The sequence below is a fragment of the Pantherophis guttatus genome, chromosome 3 (assembly GCF_059756535.1).
Source record: "Pantherophis guttatus breed Tessera chromosome 3, ASM5975653v1, whole genome shotgun sequence".
NCBI lineage: Eukaryota > Metazoa > Chordata > Lepidosauria > Squamata > Colubridae > Pantherophis > Pantherophis guttatus.
In genome coordinates, this window is record NC_142065.1 from 47,488,748 (window position 1) to 47,509,681 (window position 20,934).

General features: G+C 39.6%; 1 protein-coding gene across 5 annotated transcripts in view; it reads left to right on the forward strand.

Moving 5' to 3' along the window:
* The first annotated feature begins 1,441 nt into the window (after nt 1–1,441).
* Nucleotides 1,442–20,934, forward strand: part of ETNK2 (ethanolamine kinase 2) — a 29,017-nt gene continuing 9,524 nt past the window's right edge. For all 5 annotated transcript variants that reach the window (XR_015733049.1, XM_087889489.1, XM_034414497.3 and 2 more), the window contains exons 1-6: nt 1,442–1,888; nt 13,863–14,122; nt 15,656–15,793; nt 17,249–17,397; nt 17,569–17,652; nt 19,884–20,077. Coding sequence is in view for 4 of the 5 variants with exons in the window: in XM_087889489.1 (XP_087745615.1) it covers nt 1,730–1,888; nt 13,863–14,122; nt 15,656–15,793; nt 17,249–17,397; nt 17,569–17,652; nt 19,884–20,077 (984 nt within the window). In the remaining variant the exon portion in view is untranslated. The remainder of the gene's footprint in view (nt 1,889–13,862; nt 14,123–15,655; nt 15,794–17,248; nt 17,398–17,568; nt 17,653–19,883; nt 20,078–20,934) is intronic.

A 20,934-nucleotide genomic window follows, 5' to 3' on the forward strand; every position in this document is an offset into this window, starting at 1 on the left:
CTTTCCCTTCACGAAGAACAAATGCAATAGAGGTAGTCCTTGATTTATGACCATTTCTTTAATGACCGAATTACAATAGTATTGAAAAAAGTGACTTAAGACTAATCCTCACACTTATGACTGTTGCAGCCTCCCCTGTGGCTAAAATTCAGGCGCTTGGCAACTGGCGTATATTTACAAAAGTTGCAATGACCTGGGCTCATATGATCACCACTTATGACTTTTCCAGGGGGCTCCAGGTCTCCAAGCTGAGCATAGGGGGAAAAAACCTGGTTTGAAGCAATCAGTAGGACTGCTTCCTACTGTCTTATGAATGACTGTGGAAGACAAAGTCCAGGGAGAAAGGGGCGAGAGAGGCATGCTTGCATTAGCTAAAAGTGAGCAACTGTTACCAGGCTATTTCCATTCTAATTGTTCCATCAACAAAATGTTCAGTGAAGCATATCAGATTGTATCCATGGCAGAACCTGTGTCACATTTTTAACCACTGACACAGTTAAGGAACAATTTTAAGTTTAGGTATGGGAGGAGGGAGGAGGAGGAGGAGGAGGAAGAAAATGCTGTGCTGCAGTTAGGATCAGGTGTGAAAAGGATCTTAGTTGGAGACATTAACCGTTTCATAATATTTATTTGAATCAGGACTGGGAATTCCTCTCACCAAGCTTGAAGATACTTTGTCTTTAATTGCCTGATAGCTAAAAATTAGTCTGATAATCTCCACCTGCACCTACACACCGTTGAAATCCCTGTTGAATTCTGGCTTGTCTGTCACAAACCAACTTATTAGCTGCCTGCCGCTTAAGAATAGTTCTGTTGAAAAGTTCCTCACCTGATATTCCAATCCATGGCTCGATGACTATTCACCGAACTCAATTCCCTGAATTCGCCTAATTCCCTGAATCCTAACACCTAAAGCAGGATTCGCGTCTCAAGCGAGGCTATGAGGCGTTGGGCGCTTGTTTGTGGCTCAGAGCAAGCAGCCCGCCGCGAACACAAGCCAACGTGTGCAGCGGCGCTTACCTCCGAGCAAACAAAGACCGAAAAGACTCGCAGCACAAAAAGCGCGGGATCCGGGCGGTGGACACTTGTTCTCTCGTCAGTAATTAATCCTCGCAGCTCTTTTCCCAACCCTCCCCCCCCCCACCCCACCCGGCGTCTTAGATCCAGAAACTCCCGAGAGCCGAGCTTGGCGTGCGCCGCTATTGCTTAGAAGCGCCAATCGTGGCGTCCGCTAACAAGAGCGCCGGGAACATCAGCTTCCTGGCGGGAAGATGCTCAGCCGGCGACCGCATCCTTCTCCTCCTCCTCCTCTTCCTCCGCGCCTGGCTAGCGTTCCGCCACTTGCCCTCCAAGAGGAGGGCTGCTTCTTGGAAGGGGAGGGGGCTGCTGTGGTCTGGCGGCGAACGATATTCCTCCCTCTGACATCACAATCTGGGCAGCCTGGATGTTCCAATAAGAAATGCTTGCTGGGGGTGCGGTGGGAGGAGGAGGAGGAGGAGGAGGTGGTGGTGGTGGCGGCGGCGGCGGCGGCGGAGTGACTCATGGATTCCTCTCGGGGCTGGCTCCTCCCCTCCCAGCCCCTTCCCATCTCCTCCACATGGGCTACCTCGCAAGTCTCCCGTTGCTGAGGGGGGTGGAGTTGCTGGGTGGGAAAGGCTGCTCTTCCGTTTCCCTAACTCTGCCTTGCACCTGAAGCCCAGCCGCGTGGTGGTTGAGCTGCCGATGGGGCATGGAGGGAGCGGAGGAGGAGGAGGAGGAGAGCGCGCGCGTCTTCTCAGCCGTCCGGCGCGTCAGCATTGCAGTGGATGAGACTAACGTCCTGCCGGGGGCTCTGCAGCTGATCCGAACGCTCAGACCACAATGGGAGACGGAGCGAGTTAAAACCAAGGTACAAAGGCAGAGAGAGAGAGAGAGAGAGAGAGAGAGAGAGAGAGAGAGAGAGAGAGTTCGCTCGCAGCCGGCGGCCAAAAACGCACTGCTGTGGGGCGAGATTGCTCGGCATCTTCTTGCCAAGGATACCGATGGCATTAAAGGAGGAACAACAGCGAGGGGCGTTGGGGGCGGGAATGGTATGCAGGAAGTGCAATTCACCTCTTAGGTGGGTTTTTTCTTTTTCTTGTTAAGGAACATTCAACAGGTCGAGGTTGGGTTTGGTAGTGCGAGCCTTTCCCTATTAAAATGGACCAGGCAGCACCTTAGCTCTTTCCTTTAAGCTTTAGCTGCACATCTTCCACAGGAACGCAGTGATTTGAGTCACCCATTGGATTCTCTGATCACTTCTTATAAAAGTGATCCAAAATTGGATCTTTTCCACCCTTTCTGTACATGGATGTGGGTTTGAATCTTGGACCATAGTTGACATGCAGAGAGAGGTCCTTCAGGCATAGATTATGATCAGGACTCTGTTCTGAATGTTTAGTGGATGAGACACCCACTTTGTTCTTTATGATCTTTAAACACCAGCTGAATGCTATTTCCCTCACAAAACCACCTGATGGTTAGAAGGAATTTTTAAGTGGATAGATTTCCCCTCCCAGTTCTTTGTAGTCTAGTCTTGTTTAAGCATCAGGTGTGATTGCAGGCATATTGTCTTTAGTTTGGAGAGAGGGATTTGATAGTCACTGCCTCCTATAATTTATATTTTTGTGACTCCGTGGTCATATCTGTAAAATAGAAATAGAATGAACATTCCTCTTACTCAGAAATAGCATGAACATCAGCTGTTCCAATGTTGGCCACCATCAATTTTTCCATTCTGTGATGTTGAATCCCTTATAAAGCATGTACGTAAGTAAACCAATCTATGTTGGTCTACTAGTACCGTACTGTTTTTACAGCAAACTCAGAATAACAAGCCACTCATGACTTTAGCAATTCATGGAATAAGGAGTGCATTTCTGTGCTACACCCTATTTTTTTTTTCTCCCACCTTTTTGCACTTCAGTGCAGGTAAAGCACTTAGCCAAGATTGCAGGAAATTGCCCTGTAGCCATGCCCGCTGATCTCTTTTGAGACTCTTAAAAGGAAAAATCTATAAATCGCACAGTTCTTGGAAGAATCTCATTTTAATTCAGATTTATACTTATATGGAAGAAATTGTAGAAAACATCGCACAGAGATCCGTGTGCTGGTTCTTTATAGCTGCCTTTTCCATGATACAACCAATTCATATCTACAAAAGTTTATTTTATCATCTCTGTTTATATAGTACTTGTGCTCTTTGGAATAAATGAGATCTTATGTTAAATACAATACACAGAGTCCCTGACTCAAAGCATATAATGACACAGTTTCACAAGATTGCAACTTTGTGCATATACTCATAGTTTTAAGTAGTTTTACATGTTGGGCACATGGATAGCTATGCTGAATAATCTATAATTAAGAAAAACACATTTGATTTACTTTTTTTTATTTTATTTTATTTGATTTATATGCCGCCCTTCTCCGGAGACTCAGGGTGGTATACAATGCGTTAAACCTGGATTATAGAACTATCCTCACTTTTAAGTAGCTATGGGCAAGGTCAGTTTGGAAATCAATTGAGATATTTTTCTCCATATTGAAGACCCATTTTTTTCCCTACACCCATTTCCAAGAATGTGACTGGGTTCAAAGCAAGGCTCTTCTCCAGCCCCTTCTGTGAGCCCCAGATACCTCCTCTACCACCATGAGCTTTTGAAAAGGCCAAACCAACCATTGCCTTACATGGGTGGCTTGTCAGGCAGCAGATATGGATGTGCAGCAGATGATGGGTGATTTATTATTTCAGTGTTTTATACTGCCAAAAAAGGTGAGGGATGCTTTAGAGACATGCATACTATAAGCAACACCTTAATTAGGGGTTGAAGAATGATGGGCTTCTACTACAGTGAGCAATATACTTGGGCCTGCTGAAGTTCAGGTATATGTCTTTGTCTTCTCCTTCTTCTCCTTCTTCTCCTTCTTCTCCTTCTTCTTCTTCTTCTTCTTCTTCTTCTTCTTCTTCTTCTTCTTCTTCTTCTCCTCCTCCTCCTCCTCCTCCTCCTCCTCCTCCTCCTCCTCCTCCTCCTCCTCCTCCTCCTGGCATTTGGTAATAAACAAGTGTAGCTGAAGGTCTCTGGGAAGCTTCCATTTCACTAAGTCCCTGGAGTCTGAGCAGCTATGTTGCTGTATTCAGAATGCCATTGAGGAAGGCAGATGCGGACTTAGACCTTTGGGGAAAGCTCACTTCGTTGTGATAAAGTGAAAATAAACCCTTTCCTGGTGTCATGCAGAGAATTCTACTGGTTCTATTTTTTTTCTACCGGTTCTAATTCAGTATGAAGAAGAGATGTTTGCTTTCATCATTTCTTTTAGAACAAGAAATAACATTAATCATGTTCTTATGAATAAAATAAAATATGCTACTCTTGCATTTGTTTAGTTAGGAGGTGGGCAGTGTGAACTGTCCAATCTATCATTTTTTTGCTTATCTCTTTGGTCTTCAGCCACTCTGGCTTTCCGTGCTGCAGATCCCCAAGGAACACATCATCAACCCATGGAGACCATTTTCATATTGGGAAGTGTGGTGGCAGCCAGGGATGCTTTGAGTGATTGAATGAAGTGAAGCATAAACCATCCTCCACCACTACAATAAAATAAACTTAGAAACATTTCTTCTTGAGGGTGAAGGTTCATTCTCTGAGCTTGTGGGTTGATTTCTAAATGTTTCATTACCAGGATAGGTAACATTTTCAGAAGAGTTTAAGGGATGTCAGTGTCAGTGTTCTTCTGTTTATAAAGGCTTTGTGTGGACAGTCTTCTGATGGTGAGGTCCCATCAGGCGAAGGTCTCATCAGGTCAGGGTTTTGTGATGGTTTTGTGATGTGACCTCTCCACCCCAAGACCTACTGTTCACACAAATCCCTTACATACAGAAGAACACTGACACTGACATACCCTAAACTCCACTGAAGATGTTACCTAGCTTGGTTATGAAACATTTAGAAACCAACCCACAAGCTCAGAGAATGAACCTTCACCCTCATCTTACACCCGAGCTACAGATATTTGGCTCTATTGCACACTTCTTCTTCCTAGCATTATTCTCATGCTATGGCAGGGTCCACTTAAAATAAATTTAGAAACACAAGACAAATTTGAAAGACTTTCTCCAGTACCCAAGAGCAAGGTAGAGAAGAAACCCTTTATCTGGGAAAGAAAACTTCTGAGCAGTTGCAAACCAGATTACAGCAGCATCAAGTATCACATTGATTGCTACAGCATCATTACCTGCTGTAATTCCCAATCCTAATATCTTGTAAATACTAAGATAAAAAGATTCACCTATTCATAGAAACATAGAAAACTGAGGGCAAAAAAAGTCCTAGTGGTCCATTGAGTCTGCCGTTTGAGTTTTTTGTTTGTTTGTGTGTTTTTTTAAATTTGATTTATTCATTATTTTTATTTTATTTATTTATTAATTTTTGCAAGATGATAGACGTGTATTTATCCTAAGTTACTGATGTTTGACTCACCCTCTCTGCTTGAAGTTGGTTCCCAGCTTCCACTACTCTTTCTGTGAAGTAATACTTTCTAATATTACTTTTGAACCTCCCTCTTGTCAGTTTGAGGTTATGCCCCTGTATTCTTGATAGTTGCTTAATATTGAAACTACTACCATCTAGAAACTTATGCACACCCTTAATATATTTAAAAGTTTCAATCGTGCCCTCCCATTCCCTTCTGTTCTCCAGGCTGCACATGTTCAGTTCCACCAATCTCTCCTGATACGTTTTGTCCTACAGACCTGTCCTACATGTCTGGAGATGAGCAACGTTTTTCTTGCTGGTCTTTGGACTTACTGAATTTTATCAATATTTTTTTTTAGTGAGGTCTCCAGAACTGTATTCCAAATGGGGTCTGACTAAAGCCCTATATAATAGGATTAGAATACCTCCTCTTTCCTGCTGGTGATCCCTCTAATGCAGGGGTCTCCAAACTTGGCAACTTTAAGACTTGTGGACTTCAACTCCCTGCTTTGCTGGCTGAGGAATTCTGGGAGTTGAAGTCCACAAATCTTAAAGTTGCCAAGTTTGGAGACGCCTGCTCTAGTGATAATCCCAACATTTTGTTTTGTCTTCACAGTTGCCTGGCTACACTGTTTACTCCTTCTGCAGTCATCTGATGAGCACCCCTAAATCCTTTTCTTCTGTTATTCTGTCTAACACTGTAGCTCCCGATACTGTAGTCTGCCAGCAGATTCATTTATGAAGCACATTTTTGGAAGGAATATTTTGCTAGATGGCTAATAGAAAAAGCATTGATCACCACAACAGCTACTGCAGATTAAAAAGGAGGAGGGAACTATGATCACTGTTATTGACTGGAGAGAAATGATATCCCGACCCCCTGTTCGATATGATTCTGAAGAGATGCAGGCTTGTTGGTTATGACTGTCCACCCAATTTGGCTGGGTGCCCTCAGCAAGCAGGTTCTCAGCAAGCCTGGGGAGTCTGTGGCAGAAGGATCATTACAAATTTATAAATTGTCAGGTATAATCAAATGGAAAAAAGCAGTGGGAAAATAAATGGGAAAGGTCATCTATAAAGAGCCAGGGGAAAAAATACTAAGGCTATGAGTTCTCTAGGATAGTTTGTTCCTATGCATGCACAGCTTTGGCTTCTGCACCAATTACATCTTTTCTGGATTAGAGGTTCTCCTTATAATCATTCATGCCTTGGTTATCACATGAAGCAGTTCTTGAAGAGCACCCAGAAACCAAGGCTAGTGCAAAATGCCGTGCTGTGGGCAATTATGGGCACTTTTTAAAATGTACAGCATGAGAAGCGTACTACAGGCCCTGCCCATAAAGAGTCATCTAGCACAGGGGTCTGCAACCTTGGCCACTTTAAGATTTGTGGACTTCAACTCCCAGAATTCCTCAGCCAGCTTTGCTGGGAGTTGAAGTCCACAAGTCTTAAAGTGGCCAAGGTTGGAGACCCCTGATCTAGCAGGACCAGGAAGAGACCCTTTTCTGTCATGGCACCCAGGGAACATCATTCCTCCAGAAATCAGATTGGTCCTGATCATGTTGGCCTTTTGCAAGTCCCTGAAGACATAACTCTACATCTAGGAAGTCAGAGCTGTTGCTCCTATTAAACCCACCTCCAATGTTTTTGTCTGTAGATCAAATCTTATACCTGAGATTTGTCCTTCCACCCTTGATTTGCCCTATTTTTGCAGAATTGGAATAAAGAGTTTAGTTTGGGCAGCGTGAAATGAGATGCCTTAAAACAAAGGAGATGAGAAAAATTTGGAGGTAGGAAAAAGCCCACCCATCATAAACCCTTCTTTCTGTCTCTGTGACATGCTATGATTTGCTATGTGTATGGTTACTGCAATCACTGACCGCATTCACAAACTACTGGCATTGGGCAGAGTAATTTAGTCAAGATATTGAAAGCTTACATAAATTGAAGACTGTAAAATAGCCTTTGGTCTCTTAGCCGCTCATCTTCCCCAGTTTACAGCTGAGCAAACTGGAAGCATTTCTCTCTAGCACGCAGACAAAATGAAGTTCCTGAGCATTCAGATTTCAGAAACTTTTCTCTTGCAGCATTCAGGACTTTTACTTCATGCTCATCTAAGCAAAAAGCCCATTAGCATTAGCACCTCTAGTTGATGATCCCAGTATTTATTAATTGTATTATATTTTATTTTGGTTCTGCCATTTTAATGGTATATAAGGTCAATAAACTAGAAATATATATATATATATATATATATATATATATATATATATATATATATATATATATATATATATATATAACAAATATACATTATATATATAATTATATATATACATTATATACATATACATCCCATCATCCCTCACCATTGTTGATCCTAGCTGAGACTGCTGTTAAAAAGTTATTCAACATATGAAAAACTACTGACTCCTCATCATGTTTTAGCAGGTGGGATTTTGAAGCTTGATTCAGGGCAAAGAGATGTTATCATTCTTTATGAAACATTGTCTTTGTTCGTGATGCTTTAAACAGTATTAAGGGATAAGTCCTTTCCCAAAAGAACTTACAATAGAAAAACATGGGAGAAGAAACAGGAACACGAGGGAGACAGAGGCAGAAATAAATAAGATTAGTGCAGCTTGCTTTAATTGCATGTGTTTATGTATAATTACAGACCAAGTTATAATAGGACATGGGAAGCAATGTTAAGTGAGCAAAAGGAGTATACAGAACTACCATACTAAGAGAGAAACAATAGTTTTTACATTGGTGTACATAAAATGCACTGTTATTTGGCATTTTTTTTTAAGTCAGATGTTGAGACTGGATTTGAATTTTAACCACCTATTAAGTCTTTGCTCAAAATTCTATCCAGGGCACTTATTACTATTAGTTATTACCCTTTGCTTTCTTTTGCCATAATTATTCTGTTTGTAGGTCTTTATATTTTATGACTTTCTCCAGTTCTTTCTCTTCTGCTGTGTCTCCAAGTTCTATCACATCCACTACTCAGACTTTTTGTGTTTGTTATTGACAATTGTTAAGTCTGCTTGAAGCAAGACAGGTGCTTGTCTGCTTGAATGTTACTGGTAGGTGCTTGTCTGTTGGCTTGAAATTATTATTTTATAAGGTGCAGAGTATTTAGCAGCAAATAAAATATATAAGGAAGTCACTCACCAATATTAAATGAGAAACTGAGTGACTTTCAAGGAAGAAATAGTGAACCAAAGTTGGCTCTTTTGAGAGCAGAGTCAATGACCATGGTGGAATGAAGAGCAGTGAATGGACCAGCTCTTTGTGAATTCCTCTCCAGACAAGGATAGGAATGGCATCATTAACAAGTGCTAGAGTCAGTTGCTCCTCACAAGAAGACTGCCAAACAGCATCTGCTCCAACAGCATCTGCTCCAGCAGATTCAGACCTCTGGGAGACAAGGGAATACCATTGTAGTCCTAACCACAGTTCAGCCTCTTTCTAAAGGGTACTAGGTTCACATGCTTTTCTAATCACTTTTGGAAATTAACTGTTTTTTTCAACTATTACGAACCTTCAGAATGGCAAATTTGATACAGTGAATGAGTTTCCTTCAGCAAGAAAAGTTTTAAATATAATTAAGAATTTTTTAAAATTCTGGGGAATGGGGGGTAAACAGCAAAAGACTGATTAGAATGAGTTTGAAAAGTTATAAGCAGACTAGGGTCCAGATGGATTTAAATTAAGATTTTGAAATTAATTATGAGAATCCTTCCCTTGGGAAAATGTTGTTTTGAATTCATAAAAAAAAAATAGGATGAAACTTCAAAGGTTGGCCGCTAGAAGGAACTAGAAGGAACTAAATATTACAATTAAAGGAAAAGAACATTTAAATTAGGCTTACTAATATAGAATGGAGCAAAATACTTTAACATTGGATTTTATATGTGAACAATGGACCCAGAAATTAATATAAATATTATCTGCCATTATAGATAGACTGGGTTTAAAAGGTGTTATGTCAAAAAACAAGTTTTACTGGACAAGATTGAAAGTACCTGAAAGTGGATTTTAAAATTACAAGTTAAAGAATGATATAGAAAAACATGCTCATTGGATATAGAAATGAATCTGATTCATGTCTTAATAATTAAAAGTGGTATACAAATAACAAACCAAAAGAATAATCTGAATAGCTTTCCTATACTGAATTTACAAAAAAGACTTGTTAAAGAACTTTGTGAGAAGGGACAACAAAAAATAAATAAAAAGAAATCAAGTTCTAAAATGTTCTTTGAAAGGACTAAAGATTAAGATTGTTAGAAGTAAAAGGAAGGATATAAAGTTGGTTTATTTGGTCAAGGTTAAAAGAGATATGTTATCTCTGATAAACCTTAATGGACTTTTGCTGATCAAGTCTGAACAATGAGATTTTTAGATTTTGTTTATGATAAGATATGAGAAGGAGAAATCATTTGATGCTCTGTTTCTTGAAGTTCAGCAAAATGGATTCTTCCCGACTTTACCAGACCCTTCTCCTCTCTCAGATCCTGTTAATTTCTTACTCATTATGAAGTGTGTGTGTGTGTAGGTTTTCTAGACGATATCATGGGTTTTGTGGGAGGGCTGTGTGAAATGACTTGTGGTATGGATTTATTTCCTGCTTTATCCTTGTCGCATGGTTATGCACCTGAACTACTGTTTGATGTGAAGCTCCTTGGGCTGGATGTTGAGATTCTACTAAAAAGCCATCTGGGTTATACATCCTACTTATCTGTAACATAAGAGAAATACCTGAGACTGTAACACTGCCATGGTTTGGGGATTGTTATGTGTGTTGGACCTGGTCTTTGGGTGTTAAGTGAACTTCGTTGTATGGGTATACTGTGTATACACATACAATGACAAAGTTATAACCTCCTTCTCTTGTTGTTTTCTAGCAGCTGTTTTTAAGATGTGCTGTTGGTGAACAGGAGGTGAAAAACAACCATCAAGATTACTAGCTGTAGATTGTTCAGTCCTCCACAAATTTGTATAATTCCCCCTTTAAAAATCTCAAGGGGTGTCGGTCAGAGTGAACTAAATTTACATGGCAGCAAATTTCAGTTGTATGTAGAAAAGTATTTCTTTTTAATTGGCCCTGAATCTCCTCGAATTTAGCTTAATTACCATTTCTGAAAGAAAGAATAGCTTGTAAAAGCTTGTACAAATGTATTCACATTTTTTATATTGGGCAAAAGTGTTTACACTTCCATCAGGTTGGATAGGGTGGGCAGGCCCCTTCTCTTAAATGTTGCCATCTATTGGGACCTAGGAAGTGTTCCTTTTTCCATAGCAGCCCCTCCCCTGTGGAATGCCCCTTCCCCATGAGAACAAGCAGGCTCCACCTCTTAGCCATCTGGAAATATGTAAAGTGCCAACTCTTCTCCCAAGTATTGGGTAAAATGAGGTTAGAGTCAGTCTGATATTGTCGGATGCATCAGGAAAGGATGGGTTAGGTGCCAGGTTTAGAGTTTATTTTTGGCTTTTGTTGTACATCCAGAGTTGTGTATCTAAATATAGACAGTCATATAAGTCTTATCAATCAATCAATCAATCCCTTATCTGCTTTCATCCCTATTTAAAAGCCCCAAATGCAGTTATTGTCTCTGGGACTGTAGCCCAGCAGTTCTCAGCTAGGGGCCATAAGGAGGCCCACAGGTGAAAAACTACAGCAGTGACATTTGTCATTGTGGTTCCCATTCACCATTAGACAGATCCTTTTGGATATCTTCCCAGTTGCTTTTTGTGAGCAGTTTTGTATCAAGATTAAACTGGGCCCACTGACTATCTCTAGCACTAACTTCCTTTACTGGACCCAGCCTAGTTTGATCATTCCTTCAATCTGAGAACTCTCCATTTATCCTTATTTTCTGGGCCCATTGTTTCTCAACCTTGACTACTTTAAGATACAGTGTATGGTTTCAATTCCCAGAATTCCCCAGCCTGCATATCTTAAAGTTGCCAAGCTTGAGAAACAGAAACACTGGTCTGGGCCAATCCTGTGGACTCAGAAACACATGGAAGTCTAGCGGCTTGTTTTATAAACAATAGAAAAAGGAAAAATCCATCTGTTCAGGCAACCAGCCAAATTAGGGACAGTTTTTTTTTTTTTTTAAGCCCTCTGTTTGCTTGTGAAAAGCAGTCCAAGCAGCACAGCAAGCATCCTCAATGGAGACGTCTCCATTGATCTGGGACCCAGGGCCACTCGGCTTGCTTTATGGTTATATTCAAAGTTTGAACATAAAATGCATTGAATCTGCATTTTCATATTGCTGTACAATACAAAAGAATTCTCCTTATCCTAATTCATTGTAAGTTAGAGGAAGCACATAAATTCCCATTAAGAGTCGACTACAGGTTTGAATTGGGTGTTTTTTTAATCGTGTTTCTCAGTGCAGAGTGATTGCCAAGTTGCTTTATATTAAAAATAAAGCAAGTGCAGTGACTGCTTATACTCCTTTCAGTTTTGCTGTTGTATATTCTGCAAATTTTTAATTCTAACATGTAATGGTAGGTTCTTGTGCAAATTAATAAAAATAAAAATATGCATGTTGCAATTCCAAATGTTCTGTTTTCTGCCCCAATTTCATGATGCAAATATTCAAAAGTGTGCTGAAAAGAATTCTTCACTTGTAGAAGTAATGCTTTTCACAATAATAATGCAGTTTGAATAAAATTCAAGTTTTGCGCAAGGAGAGCTGCTGGGATAGTCCATTCTGCACCGTAGTGCAAGTGAGCAGGGAAAATAATGACTTGTTTCATGGCTGTTTCGGAAATCCACATTTCCCTTTCCAGCCTATGAAGTTAACTCTATTAAAATGCATGCAGCCTTTGTAAATTCTAAAGCATGCTGCATGACACATCATTCTGAGCTTGGGGTTGTTTTTTTTTAAGAGTACCATGCAGTTTGTATATTATAATTAGACTTGCATCATCTGTGACATTATCAAAGGACAAGAATTAGTGACAGTAATATTAATCCATCTTTTCATTCAGCTTGTACCATAGCACTGTTAAACTAGCTGTTTTCGGTATACCATATTTTCCTTTTTCCTCCCCTTATTTGCTGCTTTACTGATTTTCATGCAACTATAAAATATAGATTCTTATTTTCAATAGAATATGCTGCACATCTCTTTTTTATCCAAGTTTCAGTTTACAAGAGCTAAGTCCCAGGTTAAATTCCCAAGTCCAATGTATTTATTGCATATGTAACTCAGATTTTTTCCAATGAACTATAGGTTGCATTCGTATTCTCCTCCCTCCTTTCATTTACCCTTGAAACAATCTTGTGAAGTTCATTAAGCTAAGGCAGCAACTGACAGCTGGCTCAAGGATGCCCAGTGAATTGTCTATAATTGATTAGGAATAATCATTATAACTTTGCTTTAAGTATTTTAAACCAGGAATGGGAAATCTGTAGTTCTTCAAGTGCTGTTGAACTACAGCTGCTTAGTAGCCCAACCTAGCCCAATGTACTACAGTCTCCCTATCTTATTATATTAAACTGCCTTCTCATTGTATAACCTCAAAAGATAAACAGACGAACACCCTCACTATATGGTCCCAAAGTGTGCATTGCCATGATCTCCATCTTTGATCATCTTTCTGAGACTGCTCCTATCCTTAACATAAGGAATGGGCATCCAATACATTTGGAGGCTGTAGAAGCTAGGCCAGACATATGCAGTAAATGTCCTTCAGTTATTGTTCTCAACTCTTGTTAACATACACTAGCTTAGCAATTGAAGGGGCTTGGACTATGCAAGAGCACTGTCTACAGCAGAAGTCTTCAAACTTGGCATAGCTGGCTGGAGAATTCTGGGAGTTGAAGTCCACAAGTCTTAAAGCTGCCAAGTTTGGGGACCCCTGGTCTATAGCTAGGAAGAATGAAACTAACAAAGTGGCAACCTAGCTGCCAGGAAGGTTGGCAACCATCAAAGGGGGAAGGAGGAACAGAGAGAGTCTTCAACATCTATTTTCAAGGGTGGAAGGTCCAAGACATGATAGCAATAACAATTTTTTTAGTTGTTACAACTGACACCTCACAATATATTTTGTGAAACCTTTCTCCCAAATGTATTCTTTTACAACAAAACAAGTGAAACTGGGACACCTGTTTCTTATTCTTTGGCTTGGTTCATATATAACATAAAACCAAGGGTAGTTTTTATTTTTAAATCCATGGTTTGTTGAATAACCCATAATGACCCATTCACATATAATGCAAAAACAAAATTTGAGGCTTCTCACATCTTATGCACAGCCACAGATGGCTGAATGTTATACTGGACTGTCCTTTAAGAGCAACTGTGATTGTTCAGCCTGCCTCTCTCTTTTTCCCTGTCTAAGCTCTTCACTGAAGGCATCACCAACAAGCTAATGGCTTGTTTCACAGATGAGAATATGAGAGATGCAGTCCTAGTGCGGGTCTATGGCAGGAAAACAGAACTTATTGTGGATCGAGCCAATGAGCTGAGAAATTTCCAAGTCCTTCAGGACAACGGCTGTGCCCCCAACCTCTTCTGCACTTTTGAGAATGGATACTGCTATGAATTCATGTCAGGGAAAGCTCTGGGACCAGAACATATCCGTGAGCCAAGTATGTTCAGGTATGTGTACTTCCTTGCTCAAATCTATAAATAAAGCTGATGGTTATTATTAATTGCTCCCTGCTTTTAGTTTGGCCCCATAGTGCTATTGTGGTGTTATATCTAAAGTATTACTCAATTCCCAACTAAAAAAGTCTTAGAGATAATACAGAAAATAAGAGATGCTCAGGACTGTCTCATAGCTTTTGTGTAACAGTGTTTCAGTGTCCATCTTTTTTGCCTCCGTGGCAGAATACAAGCCCACCAAAGACCCCCTTTTTCCCCAGAGGTTTTCTGCTGTAAAAAAATTGAATGAATAAAAAGGGCTACAGCTGTTGCATGTTTTGAAATTCAGTGAAGATGCTTAAACTTCATTTTCATTTAATGGGAAACACAATTGGGAAATTATTTAGATCATTTATTGATCTTCAAATCAGTTGCACAGGAGACCACAAGGAGGGTTTCTTTTACAGATTTTTTTCCTAAAGTGATTTTTCCTTAGATAGGTTGAACTATGTTTCCCATTATCGCAAGGGAGATTAATACAGGCTGGAGATTATGGATGTCATTATCACATCTTTCTGGAGGTACTAGATTAAGGAAAGCTGTTTTAAAAGTAAGTAAATCAGAAAGCTACTGTCCCAAAATAATACTGTGAGAATTCCAATACCACATAATTTTGATCAATTACCATGGTACTGTAGTTAGCACAATCACTAGCACTGATTATGTTTACCTAGTTTGGATAATGAAATGTCTGCAAGAAAACAAATAAACTCGGAGAGCACCAAGGACCTCTCCTTTCAACCCTGAGCCACAATATTCTCCTGTGTTGGTATGTAATTAGAAAATAATTTGCATATTTAAAACAATATTTTGTATAATGTTCTCTTGGATCAGAGATCCCATATGCTAAATTTGGGGAATGTTCTGTACACCCCAATGGATGTAGAGCATCCATCTATCCAGAGTATTAAGTAAGATTTGTTGTCATGCTAGTTTTATTGGAACTGGGATACAGAAAGTAGAGTACAATATTTGCTGATTTTTGTGGGCCCATTTCAGGTGTCAGAAAATGAACTGGAGATATATTCGTGTTTCTTTTTTTATATATGCAAAATTAAGGGAAATTTGAAGACAAACTGTTTAAATAAACAAAAATAAATTAATTCAGATCTGGCTTGGTTTTCCAAATTAGTACTGATGATTGTTACCTAGTTTGGTAATGAAACATTTGCAAGAAAACAACGAAGCTCAGAATCCCCAAATTATCTTTTGTATGCAGTTCTAATTCATCTGTTGTGGTTTTAATTTGTAGAACTCAAAGTAACATACAGGATATTACTTCCTCCTGTTTTCCCCACAATAGCCCATTGTCTTGGACTAAGAGGAACTGGCCTAAAGTCAGCCAGCCAGCTTCCAGGGATAAGGGACAACTAAAGCTCCCAATCTCCCATGTCTTGTCCAGCTACTACATGAAACTAGCTCCCACTTTTGCTACATTAAAAATAGTGTATTGCTCTTGATTTGTTCATTCTTTGTGATTTATTTTAGGCTAGTAGCCCAGGAGATGGCCAAAATGCACAGGATTCACACCAATGGGAGTCTCCCCAAGCCTTGTCTTTGGCACAGATTGTACAAGTACCTTAATATTGTGAAAACTGAGTTTGACAAAAAGGCATCAAAAGCCAGGTAAAATAAAAATTTTAAAAAAAACATGAATATTTGCTAAATACAACAGTTTTGGTTATGACATTGTAATTATTTTAAGTATATAGTGCAAAATGCTGAGATAAGCAATGAGTCAAGGAAAGATAATTAATTTGTTCTCATTTAAAACAACCCCCCCCCCAATGATAAAAGTTATGGCCGGATCCTAGACAGTTTTTTTGAAAGTTCAAAATTGAAAGGATATACATGAATTTGTTGAATGAATAACCTGTTGTTGAAAACTGAGGATACCTATACTTGGTTTATCAGATTTGATTATGCTTCATAACCTGAGGCCCTCCAGATGGGTTATAGTCTAACTCAGTGGTCCCCAACCCCCGGTCCGCGGACCGGTGCCGGGCCGTGGAGTACCTGGCACCGGGCCGCGCAGTGGCCGGGGGACATGAACGCTGCAGCGCAAAGGCTCCTGGGCCGTGCGCAATGGGCCGTGCGCAAAAGCTCCTGGGCCGTGCCCCCACCCCTGCGCGCGCTCAGCGGGCCGCGGCGATAAAAAGGTTGGGGACCACTGGTCTAACTTATATAGAAAGCCAGGAGACAGAACAATTGGGTTTTAATACTGAATAATGTAGAAATATCAAACCGCAAAGATTACAGGTCAATGTCCTTTATGTTGCAGAAAAATTGACTCCTACAAATTTTACATGCTTTAGAGTAAAAAATTATATAGTTTAGAATTTCATGTAGAATTATATTGTGCAATAAATAACAGCACTCATTCTGAAATAGATATTTTTCTCTCTCTCTGAAAAAAACACCTATTTGCCTTCTGTGCATTTAAAGCACATTTATACTTTAGGTTACTATAGGGGACACCGCACAATACAACCCATCTTTTTGCAAAGTTTTTACAGCAAGGTGTATTCAGGCACATTTATTTCAAATATCCCAAGATTTTCACATCTGTGTATAACTGATACTGATTTCTAGGAGCATGCTTCTAGTTCTCCTGTCCAGTTTCACTTCTACTTAGTCACTTGCACTGATGGGCAAAAGGGCAAGAAGTCTGAGCACATTATAGTAAGGATTGTGTTTACTTTGCCATTCACTAAATACTTTCAAAAGAGAGTAGGCCTAAATCATCCATGAAAATTTGTTGTAAAACAATTGCCATGTTAGTATAAATAGTTTTTAACTATGGGTGAATACTAGGATCAGAGGTGGTTTAAGAGAAACTAGGAGAAGAATTACTACTGATGAATAATTTTAATTGATGAAAATTTACTATTTTAAATATTTATTTGGCAAATTCATATACATTTCATAGAGAATTAATTACTTTTTCCTAATGGGGGCCAGCAGCTAGAAAAAGTGAGCCTTATGTCACAAATCTTACTAATTTTTTTAAAAAGACTCTAGCAATAAGAAAGGTTTACTGTCTACCAGTGGACATGGCATCATTTTGTCTTCCTTCTCAAGCTTCCTTCAGGAAATGCAGATTCCTAGCCTAGAGGTGTTAGAAGAAGAGATTCATTGGATGAAAGAACATCTCTCCCAGCTTCAGTCTCCAATCGTCTTCTGCCACAATGACCTTTTGAGCAAGAACATCATCTACAACAAAGCCGAAGGTTTGTTAACCTTGTTCTCATACATGCATAATACTTGCAAACCAAGCATGGGTTAATTTTAGAACATCATTCAAGATAAAAATGACAGTTGCACATGATTTTTTTTTTTCTTTTAGAAGAAGCCCCTCTATAGAAACTCACTTGCAACTATTTCTGGCTTTATGTTTTCAGGTCATGTCCGGTTCATAGATTATGAATATACTGGCTACAATTATCAAGCATATGACATTGGGAATCATTTTAATGAATTTGCAGGTGAGTGGATATCCTCCCCCCCACCCTTCTCATTTCCTGCATTTGTAGAAGCGGGAAATGTCTTGTTATATCTAAAATTGAAATACATTATGTATCACTTTTCTCTGATTGTAACAGCAGCAACTCATTACTTGCAAAAGGTGCTGCCCTTTAACCTGCTGCCAAGTATCTGCAGATCACTCACTTTGCTGACTTATTGTGCTCCAAGATGTGACAGTTGTTTCTGGGCTACTAGTTCCAGTGTTGCTTGCCAGCAGATTCAAAGAATGGAAGGCAAAGCTTGAATAATGCTAATTCTTACTTTTTGGAAAGTTTGCTTTAAATTACAAACTGCTGAGAAACAAGAATATCCGTAGTGATAAATGGCTTAGAGATTCCATTGGAGTTGGGCAGCCAATACATTTAAATACATGAATAATAGTATCTTAAACAGCCATTTTAGGTCACTATAAGATGATTTCCCTACCCTGATCATCCTCCTCCTCTCCAGCAATTCTGATTTTAAGGATGGATTTTAGAAACCAACTTCTTTTCAAGAAACTGCATGTAATTATCCAGACTGTATTAATTCTCTGATGAATGGGGGTTTTTTTAATACAGGAAATGACTGTATGGCTAATTAGGTCTGCTACCAGCTCAGCATGTACCATATCTATTCTGTAAGGATCATGAAATCTAAGCTGGGTCAAACTGGAAGATTTTCAGAAGAAAAATGCAAAAGTCATTAGAAAAGATTTATGAAGTAGCAGCATTTCTTCAGAACAAGCTGTTGGTTGCATGACTATTTGCTTCTGCTACACTATGAACTAGAACAGAATTGATATGATTGCAGAAGACAAGCAGGCTTGCTCAGTGTGATAGTCTACTCTCTGAAAACTACCTCCCTTGATTTTGCTGAATGACTTTTAACAAACTTCTAAGATATGTAGAACTTGGGGATACTATTTTGCACTGATTCCAGTAGTATTTGATTAAATGTTTCCAGAACACAATGTTGGATATTGCTCAGCTTCACAGCTTCCCTCGGGACCTTATCTTGTCCTTTAAAAAACAGAAAAATCTGCTTAATTCCAGTGGAGAAGATAATTCAGAGCTGCATCTTATAATTAAGCCTTGGCTGGACAATTTAGAATTGTCCTTTCAAGGAAACTGTCTTGAACCTATATCTGAAATCAGCGAGAAATTGGATGTGGGCCAAAAGAAGCCTCAAACCAGTCAAATCTCCTTCAAGTGTTGCTTTTGACAACATATACTGAGGTACTGGCACTTTGCTGCCAATCCCTGTTCCCTGTGGAGATGATTTTGAAAAGGGTTTGGAAAATTCTGGTAGCGTAATAGTGTAACAGATGGATTGTTGTAGATATTTTAGAAGCTATTTATTACCAGGCTTAGAACAGCTATTCCCAATGCTTACTAAGTTCAGTTCAAGGTTGCTCTTTTAGATCTATAAATGGCTTGGGCCAGAATATCTCAAAGACTGCTTCCTCCCTTGTGAGACCGCTTATAATCTATAACATTCATCAGGAGTCCTGAAAGAGAGGCTAGGCTGGCGGATATAGTATACAGGATGTTTTCCACAGCACTGCGATGTTTGGAGCTTTATTCCAAGAGCAATTAGGATGGGTCCATCCTTATTTACTTTTATAGTCCAATAAAGAAGTATTGTTTGGTTAGACCTTTGATGTCCTCTGCTTGATGTGAAGCCCAACAAAAGGAAGAAAAGCAATGGGAAGAAAGGATTGAGCTGTGGTTACATTGATTCAAAGCTTTTCTTAGTTTGGGTGTTTTATTCATTCCTTGAATAAACACCTGGATTCATTCTTTGTAGCAAACTACAATATGAAACAACAGCTTATCCATTAGACTTCTTCTCTCAGCATTTAATTATTTCGATTCTCAGCTTCTTCTCCTCTAGCTCTTAAATCTCTCTCCTCGGTTCCCCCAGTCAAATTCCTTCAGTTTGTTCAAATAATGACAGAAACCATAAGGGTAGTACTTCCTTCTACAAACTTGTTTTTCCTTCTTCTGTTGTAACATTATCATTTGCAATTTCTTATTAATATGCAACAATAATACAGTAATGCATTGGGGTGTATAAATCTTAAAATCAATCCAAACTTCCCAACGGTCTGGCTAAATTTAAGCCCATGTATTTACTGGATTCAGTTTAACCCCTTTTCATCCAGTCTGACATCGACTGCACTGAGTCCTCTTGCCTTCTCTGCTCCCAGGGCTCAATGAAGTCGATTACAGCTTATATCCATGCAAGGAAGTCCAGTTGCAGTGGCTGAGGTACTACCTGCAGTCTTACAAGAAACTAAGCCCAGAGGACCAGGGAGAAGGAAACAAAAGCAGAGGAGGTAGTGGAGCAGTGTCTGAAGAAGAACTGGAGAGTCTCTATGTGCAAGTGAACCAGTTTGCTTTGGTGAGTATTTGCAAAATGATCAAAGGGTGGATAAAACAAGACAGACTATTTATTGCATGCTCTGAAAACAGACTGTCCAAGTCACATTAACCCAATGGCCATTTTTATATTTATAGTAATTTATTAATTAAAAAGAAGGCCACAGCACCATACTAATTGTTTGTTTTCTAATCTCTTTTCATCCTTTCATCTATTAGCTATTCGTATTTATAGATCAACCTGGTATCTTCTAGATGTTTTGGATAACAGCTGTCATATTCCACAGCCAATATGATTATTGCCAATTGAAATTCATTCATTTGGAAGGCACTCGGTTAGAAGAGGGTATTTATTCTACCCTGTAGTCTAAGCCTAAGCCAACAAATGTGTTTGCCTAAGAGTGGAGACTAGAACTGTAAAAGTCAGCTTCTACTTGCATCGATCTGTGTATGGTTTCTATTCCTGCAGTCCTAGGGGCAATCTAATTTGAATGTTTGCAACCATGAGGGAGCCTTGGTGGTGCAGTGGACTAAAGTGCTGTTAAGTAGCACTTAGCTGCTAGCTGCCTGCAATTACTGCAAGTTCAAATCTCTCACCAGGCTCAAGGTTGACTCAGCCTTCCATCCTTCCGAAGTAGGTAAAATGAGGACCCGGACTGTGGGGGCAATAAGCTGACTTTGTATAAAAAGAACACCACTTGGGGGGGGGGGGCGAAAGCCCTACTAAGCAGGTATATACAAAAGTATGAAGGCTATTGCTTAATGCATTGTAAGCCGCCCTGAGTCTCCGGAGAAGGGTGGCATATATATCGAACCAATAAATAAATAAATAAACAATAAATAAATGACTATGTAGCGCAATAGTGGATTTCAAAACCC